This window comes from Melanotaenia boesemani, unplaced genomic scaffold (genome assembly GCF_017639745.1).
Source record: "Melanotaenia boesemani isolate fMelBoe1 unplaced genomic scaffold, fMelBoe1.pri scaffold_161_ctg1, whole genome shotgun sequence".
Lineage (NCBI taxonomy): Eukaryota > Metazoa > Chordata > Actinopteri > Atheriniformes > Melanotaeniidae > Melanotaenia > Melanotaenia boesemani.
Genome location: NW_024580609.1, coordinates 46,885 through 55,766, shown reverse-complemented (window position 1 = coordinate 55,766; position 8,882 = coordinate 46,885). Strand labels below are relative to the sequence as shown.

Genomic DNA, 8,882 nt, shown 5'->3' with positions numbered 1-8,882 from the left:
CTAGTGGGTTCTAAAATCATCCTTTAAGAAGATGTAATTTTAGTATGGTCGTACCAGAGTGCCACAGTGAGGTGTGTGCATGCAGGAGTCGAGCATAGAGAGGCAGACAACAGGAAGTCAATGCCTGCTTCACCAGTGCCTGTTGTCCCGATGTCACCTTCCTCCCTGAACCTCTCAGCAGTGGCGCCAACATCTTCACACACTGTTTCCTTTCCACTGATCCCAGCTGTGCACAGACAGATCCTGTTTTCTGTCCACTGCCTTGTGGATAATGTAGTTTGATGGCTTGCAGGAGACGTGCTCGGTTGGAAGAAATCGTGAGGATGAGTTTGACACCTGGAGGCAGAGAGGAGGGAAGGCTCCTTATTATCTGCTCATTGCAGCTGTTTTCAAGTTGATCCAAGCCATCAAGGATTAGAATGAGAGGCTGTTTGGAGGAAGGGAGGAGGGTAAGGAGTGATGCAAGATGCTCTTCAAGTTCAGACAGACTAGTGTCAGAGTTAGGTCTTCTAAGATCTTGGTATGGTTTGGTACTGAGCTCATTGCTACAGTAAGAGACTTGCTCTTTGGTGCTGCCTTCATGATGACAATCCAGAATAGATGTTGGGCTGCAGTTGGATATAAGCTCACTGTGGCTGGTAATGCAACTGGGACTGTCTGGGTCACTGCTAATGATGAAGCTGGGATTCTGCTTCATGGAAGACTGATAGTCGTATCTGCAAGCAATCTGAGAACACAGACTGGACAGCAGGTGCTTTGGAGATTTGTTGATTGACAGATTGCAAAAATAACTGATCAGGACAGGATGGCTGTCTGTTACCCAGGACTTTATCTGTGGAGAGGGACAGAGGATGTGTGTGTTACTGACAACACATGTTACAGATACCTGCAGCTTTGTCCTATATGGCCCTTCTAATGGTTAAATAGCAGCTTGCAAAAATATTTACCTTGGTGTTTTTACTAATCATTTCAATTACAGCCTGTAATTTAAATAGACATATTTGGATTTTATATAAAAAGAGACAATAAAATTATAAAAAAAAAACATAAAAAATTAGATAAATGTGTCCCCTGCATATGCATTTAACCCTTTTGCATTTATATATATATATATATATATATATATATATATATATATATATATATAATGGACGAATGTTGTTAAAAGCCACCTTGATATTTTTGCTCATTCTAAAATCATCATGTTAAAAATATTAAAATGGGTCATTTTTTTAACTAGTATAACCGTTGTTCATAGAAAAAATAATCACTTTAAGTAGATTTGCAACTACAACTTCTGCAGTAATCAATTAATCTCAAACTGCACAGATTAATTGGTTAGAATGTATAAAATGAGAAATTATTGGAAATTAAATTGCTGCTGTTACATCATTTCCATTTGTCCATAAACGTGTCCTTCAGTTTTTTAAAAAACCTTTATTATTTATAACTGCTTAAATGAACACTGAAGATTTTAGTCATTTTTAAGTGGACTGCAGTTATTTTATTTGAAAGACAAAGTAAAACTGAGAAGTAATGTGTGTGATTAGTTGTAGTTTTACAAAAAACATGAAAAAGACTGTTTCACATTAAGTCCATCCACCTGCTGAATACAGTGTGCTATCAACACGGTCTTCCCTGTGCATGGCCCCCCTGTCACCACTAGGGGGTACTGTTGGTCTCTCTGCTCCACGTAGGCTCTGATCTACAACCAGAGAGTAAAAATTAGTCTCCACTACAGCAGAAATTCTTGGTTTCAAGTGTCATCAAAGCTTTACAATACAGACATAATAAATAAGAAAATATTAATGGCTTTGAACTGGTAGGAAAAAAAGGCAATGATGAAGATAAATCTGTAAAATATCACCTGTTGAGCGGCCACAAGCTGTGCTTTATCAGTGCATTACAGAAACATCCTTAAATAGATCCTAAGCACTTAAAAATCAGACATTCTCATGCTGTTTATTGGAGAAGAAATAACTATCCTGACCTTTTCTTCCTCAGGCTGAATGATCTGGTAAAACTGAGAAAAGGTGTCGCACAGCTGCTTCTGCTCAGCCCATTCCCGGGATAAAGCATCACCGATGAGGCTGTCTCCTCTGGGCTCTGAGATATTCCCACTGTTAGTCAACATCACCAGGTCTGAAAGCACCTGCTGGCACAGAGAGTCAGCATAGCCCCGCCTTCTGATTGCAGTGTAACCATGACGAGGATCGCACTCAGTCGTCGTGGTGTAGAGCAGAAGTTGGCAGGAAGTGACAGGACCAGGGAGGAAGCTGGAACACAGCTCTGATAATAAATCTCCATGGGTGGGTGCATTTCTCAGACTGATATGATCTGATGTTTCGACCTGAAAATGCACAAATAAGGAAAACAAATGTTAAAAATATAAATTTAAAAGTTCATAATCATCTTTCATTGACTCACATCTACCTTTTTTAAATAACATGACCATCTAAAGTAGTTTAAAGAGGTGCTTTGTGTGATTTTAAACTAATCTGATTCAGATTCTGCTTTTGCTTTCGTAGATGTAAACTAAGACAGAACGGCTCATATTGCTTTTACCTCTGACTGAGGCTGCAGTTGTAAATACACCCATCTTTTTTCTTTATCTTTGTTTGCATTAAGGACCTTATGGACATAGACCACGCAGCGACCTTCAATGTCCTGAATGGGACAGTTGCCCAGTGCAAATCGTAGATCTGCATCCAGGGCTGGAGACAAAAAGCAAAGAATGGGTTAAATTACACTTCAGCCAAAGGGTTTCCAGCATCTGACCAGGAGAGCGTCTGGACACCTTAGGAGGTTCTCCAGGTGTCCAACTGTAAGAACACTACAGTGAATACCCAAACTAAAACAGAAGGGTCATAAATCCTTTCTGCCTATGGGAACAAGACACCAATTACCAATGACACAACAGAGTAAACAAAAACATCTAGACCAAACGTTTGACTCCGTTTTACAATAAAGGCATTCCCAGTGTTACTACCAGTGAACTGGAAATCTACAGTTCTCTAGGTTTCTCTTGAAAATGAGGCAGTTTATGGTGTTAAAAGAACAGAGAGGGTCCAAAACAGAGTTACCTGTCCAGCTGCAACACTTACACTCATTCACAGCACAAGCAAAATGTTTTCAGTGCAGACAGCATTGTTTACAGTGGTTAAGTCTGGACTCACCCTGACCTCCAGGCCCAGCAAGTGTCTGCAGTGCTCTCTAAACTTGGGGAACACACTCTCTCTGAGAGCTCTATGCTCGATCGCACTGTCTATACAGAACATAAACACAAACAGAATACACCTCCAGAAAATAACTTGTAGGGCATGTTCAAAGACATAGACTAACAAGCAAAACACTAGTGGATACTTCAGCATCCTGAATGGCTAACATACTGTACCTTCTGGGTTGGAGCACAGATAGATTTCCACACAGGATGAGCTGCAGTTGGAACGTGGAGGCAAACAGTCTCCTCCTTCAGGGTGCATGACTAATCAACAGCTATTGTCAAATTAAAAAGAAATATAGAATGAAAACTTTTAGCAGGAACATATTTAGTGACCCAGATAGTTAACAACCTCTCGTCTTGTGCTGCTTTTCTAATCCATCCACTCAGGAAACTCTGGCTCCAGGGTGTTTATACAGTATGTTATCATGATTACGCCCACTTCCAGTTACGGGAACATCTATACAACACACATGCATGCACACGTTTATCAATCGCATACATTTTCAGCTGCATATATAATATTCTAACAAGACAGACGCATTAAAAATGCACACAGACACAACATCAACACAAAAAATGTCAGACAGAGCTTTTTCATATTTTTTTTATTATTCTCATTATTGTCACCATGGCAACAGTCTGTGAAGAGAGGCCAGATTTTCCATCATTAACAACATTAGCTGTGCTGTTCCAAACTCGCGCATGAAAAAATACGGAATTATATAAAACATAAAAACCAAAATACCAAATAATTAAACGTGTAGCCGATCAAAGAGACTGCTGAAAAAGGGGAAACAGTCATGTTCAGAGTGACAATTAAAAAAATAAATAACTAAAAAAAAGTCAGAAATGTTATAATTAATGGACTGATGCATCATGGAGGGAAGTTCAGTGAATGCTGCTCCAAAACAACAAACTTCAAGAACAAGTTTGAAAACCATTATAAATAAGATCTCAGAGAGATCAAGAAGAGGCTACTGTTCGACTCGCCTTCATCACACTGTTAAAAGTCAATGCTGGATTCGGCACTAAAAGAGCAGAGGTGAGCGTCTACGACTGTGACTAGTTCCTGCATGCTTAACTTTGTTCAACGTGGACGCTACACAAAATGTTAAGATTTTGCTTCTCTTTTTTCTCTGCTGTGCATAAAGGAAACCAATTAATCTGAACCCAGATTAGGACTCCTCTTCTAAAAAGAAGCCTAAAGCTGTGCCCCAATTCTTTAACACATACTAATACAATACAGTCACTACTTTGTTTTCTCTTTTATACTTGGGGTTGTTTCTGCAGTCAGAATACAGATGTACTAACAGGATGCTGATATATTTAAGGCACTGTTTGAAACACACATTTCTGGAGCTACTGAAAACAGTCACTTTGAAATGTTGTGAGCTGTGATTAGTTTCTCGGCTGCACTGTCCAACTTTTGAGTCCAACACCTCAACACTCAAAAACAAAGCAGAATGACTATTTATACTCGCAGTTAGAAGCGTGTTGAATTTTTTTATTTACTCAGTAAGAACGGCCTGAAATCAAAACATGTAAGAGTGAAGAATTGGGACATCTTTAAAAATGAAGACAGATTAAATTAAAGGTCCTCTCGTAAATGATGCATGTCTTCATTCAAAGCATCCTTCTTTGTATTTTTCTTAAAGTCTTTTATAAATTAAGGAAAAAACCAAAATGATGCTGTCCAGCTTTTTGAAAGAGTGAACATTTTTTCTTAAGTATCAGTCACACTGAAAATAAGACCATCCATAGAGTTAAAATGAAAAACGATGAGTCATTGAAGCTACAATGACTCATCAGTCTTCTCCAACCAAGCTGATACCAGGTGAGGGTAGTGCTACTTTCCAGGTAAGATATAAATAAATAAAAGTGCTACGCTGCCCTTTAGGCAAGGAGATGTAAAGGCTTGAAGTGTACATGAGGGGGAAATTTATTTACTTAAAGTAGAAAACAACAGATTTGTTCAGTTTGCATGTCATATTTAGTTTCATCCACTGAGCTTGACTTAAATGTTTTGTTTGCTGAATTGTAAGACACGGAAAAGAAAAGGAAAGGTTAACTTGTGTTGTCTTTCTCTCTCTCTCTCTCTCTCACACACACACACACACACACACACACACACACACACACACACGTAGTGATGTGGTGCTTTGCAGAAAACAGAAAAGTAACAGCTGCAAATGTGATGCATGTCAAGTAAACATGAATGAATGTTATAGTTGAACTAAGCATTGTTATGATTGAACAAAATTAACAAAAGAGGAGAAACAATCTTTCAGGAGCAACTCTTCATTTTGTGCTTCTGGCCCCAAATTATTAATGTCTACAACATTTCAAATGAAAGCTTGCTTTATCACTCACTTCTTCAGATGGCGATCCAAACACAAATTGCACAGAATGAGAAAAGATGAACCACTGTGTGTGTAATATATTGTAACTATATGTGTGGATAATATAGCCACTGATTCACACCGACTGCCCATGGACAGAACAAACAATAAAGACAGAGAGACATAAAGGAGGGATGGGAGAAAGGTGAAAACAAGAGCAGAGGGAAGGATCCAGCCTCCTTTGGCTCTAGCTTTTCTTCCATCCTTCCATCCCCTTCTCTCCTTTCATCTCTCCTTCCTGCTGTATATCAGTTTAGTTCTTGTTCCCTGTTAGCTCTATTCAAGGACTCCAATTCCCCACAGCAAAGCAAGTCATTTCCAAACAGTTTCCCCACTCCAGTCTGGCGTACGGCCATAATAAACCCACAACTTGATTGCAACATGCTTCTACTCTGTTTTGTTTGTGTTTATTTTTGCTACTATTATATGTCCACTCACAATAGCATCACAACATTTTGTGAAGGGAGATTTTCTCTGGTTAAAATGCCCAAAGCTTGCCTGGTAAATGTGAACCACAGTGGGTGTTTGCTAGCTGAGGAGCCCACATGTGAGCTTGCATTTTTGACTTATCTGAGAAGCCTTTCACTGTATTTTGTCAGTTTGGGGATCCACTTTCCTTCTGCCTACTGAATAACTGTTGAAAAGTGGGAGACTAAAGTGAGACGTAGCAGTAGAGATGAGCTGTCTTATGTTGTATTAAGCTTAACAAGACAAAAGAAAACTTGCCAAATCCATCACTAAATGTTCTTCACAGTCCCCCTCTCAAAACATTCTTCCTCATCTTCACCATGCTCTGGTTTGCTGCCAATGAGGTGAAGTTTTAAGGCCAGAGTGGAAGGGCAGGGTGAAGAGGGAGGTGGGGACGGCTATTGCTGCACTTCATTAGGAAGCTAATACAGAGATTAATTAATTAGATGTTCCACCATTATCCCATCTCTCTGCTCTGATATTGTAATGAAGGCACTGGCTTCCGTAGAGACTCGTGGATTTGTGGCTGGCAGTATTACCTTCTGTACTAATAATGATGAGTGGAATAAAGAAAGGGCTAAAGGAAGTACCGCTTCCTTGTACTTATTGCTTTTCCATGCCCTCCTTGGCTCATTATTATTCACAATTCATCTGTCTTTTTCATCTTGCTTTTGCTGTGTTCATTTTCACCTCTTCTTAACCAGCAGATAGATGTTTGAAGTGTCCCCTATAATAATAATAATAATAATAATAATAATAATAATAATAATAATAATAATAATCTCTCCGTCTCTGCAGGAGACGTTCTCCTGTGGATTTAGGACTGCTAAACTGCCACCACAAAACTGTCGAGAGCTCTATGGGCAGAAGTTTCCCACCCAGACAGATCTGACAGTTACTAGACAAATATTCTACTTCTTGGTCCTGCTCTATAATCTGCTCACTAGCATTGTAACAACACAAACTACAATATGTCCCATTGTTTTGGAATCTGACCTTGGGGTGATACCTTGTATGTCTCTTTTTATGTTTCCCTGGTCCAGCACATCTGATTTAAATGACTGAGTCATTCAAAAGACTTCAGACGAGTACGATGACAAGTTGAAAAACAGAGTCTTGCGTTTGAATCAGGTGTGTCGTAACACAGAAACATGCAGAGTAGGACGCTCCCAGGGCCAAGACAGAAAAACCCTGGTATAGTGTTTACATGTTGCAGTGCTCATGAGCTTCAACAAGTTACTATTAGTATCCTGCCATGAGTTCAACTAGAATCTGTTTATTTGACGTAGATTACAATAGGCTATGAGATGCAAATTATTTCCCATCTTGATTATATACAAAAACTGTTGCCACTTTCCTGCCTCATTTGGATGAAAAGCAACTGTGCAACTACCATTAGTCCAAAGTCAATAAAATCAATAACAAATTCACAAAGGTTTAAAATAATTGTTTTTAAGCTACATTTAGCTCACTGGCTTTGGTATTCTATTTTCCTGTTCAATCCTAACTGTGTTTCCTTATTAGTGGCTTCTTTCTTCTGATTGCTTTAAACTATTTACCACATACTCCCATCAACTATGTCAGATGTGAACCTTTTCTATCAAGATTTTTTAAAGAAAAGACAGAAAAAATATTTAATTTACCCTCTTTAGATTTTTTGTTGGTACAAATTATTACAACTCAACTCTTTGGGATGACGTTATTGAATTAAACATGATTGTTGTGAGTGTTTATGCTGTGACTATCTGTCTCCCTTCACAAAAGGGCTTAATGATGACAGCCCTGGTTTGCCAAATTCATCCAATATTTTTACATTTTATAAATAACCCTTCTGTTTTTGTGAGAACAGGTGACGTTGTGCTGACTTGGCAAAAGAAAAAAGGCAGCAGTACAGGCACAGTGAGGAGAAGTGTCTCACCGACAGTGAGGGATCGTGGGAAGTGTAAGTGGCCCAACGTTCATTCTCCAGCTCCTCCATCACCTACAGCATGCAGAGGGAAAGTGGGTGTTTTATACTCATATTCCAAAAAGAAACACACACAGAATATAAATCATGTGCAAGAGGATTTCTACTCACCAAGCACTTCACACCTGTCTGAATAAAATAAGTCTGTGACAGTATGTGTTTTTTCCATCTCTCACAGACATCACAGACCTGGTTCATGGCGCTCTTAAGTCAGGTATCCACAGCAACCCCCACTTGCTGCAGAAGGTCCAAGCGAGCTTCAGCTTTCAACTTCATTGTCTTTGGAGAGAGAGAAGGGGTCGGGATTGGTAAAGGACCCATCACTGACCAACAATCTTTTTTTCATATCAGTCTTTCTGCTTGTTTATTTAACAGTTTGGATCTTATTTTTTACACAGACAGGATACGTCTCAGATAACAGAATGGGTTCATGCATGAAGGAAAACCTGATTTAAATGGACCGGTCAACCAAAGCAAACATGAGCATAATATGCATCTAAATATAATTTATTTTAGGAATTTCACCTACAGAGGCACCCCTAATTGAATGCTATAAGTTGAATTTATATCCCAAAATGTGATAAATCTATGTCATATAGTTTCCTTTATAAAAAATCATTCAGACTGATCTCTGGATTGTACTGTGATTTCTTAATGAGGCGATGTAATGAAGCAATAACTACCAGTCCGGTGAAAGAGGCTCTGTCCAGAAACCGAACCTACACAATGTCTCTCACTTTCACTTCCTTTATGAGCAGGAGATAAGAGCTCTGTAAACATCAGACCTCATGACTTCACTTAGTACAAATGAGGTCATACAAAGAAA

General features: G+C 39.0%; 1 protein-coding gene across 1 annotated transcript; it reads right to left on the bottom strand.

Moving 5' to 3' along the window:
• Positions 1-14: 14 nt before the first annotated feature.
• LOC121636168 (NACHT and WD repeat domain-containing protein 2-like) lies at positions 15-2,739 on the bottom strand. The gene is made up of 4 exons (XM_041979449.1): positions 2,566-2,739; positions 2,153-2,350; positions 1,604-1,705; positions 15-832 (listed from the first exon to the last, which is right to left on the bottom strand). The coding sequence occupies exon 4, from the start codon at positions 695-697 to the stop codon at positions 17-19; it is 681 nt and encodes a 226-aa protein (XP_041835383.1). The 5' UTR covers positions 698-832; positions 1,604-1,705; positions 2,153-2,350; positions 2,566-2,739; the 3' UTR covers positions 15-16.
• Between the last annotated feature and the right edge of the window lie 6,143 nt (positions 2,740-8,882).

Excerpts from the sequence above, each read along its gene's own strand:
- LOC121636168 (XM_041979449.1), bottom strand. The coding sequence starts at position 697 with ATGAAGCAGAATCCCAGCTTCATCATTAGCAGTGACCCAGACAGTCCC.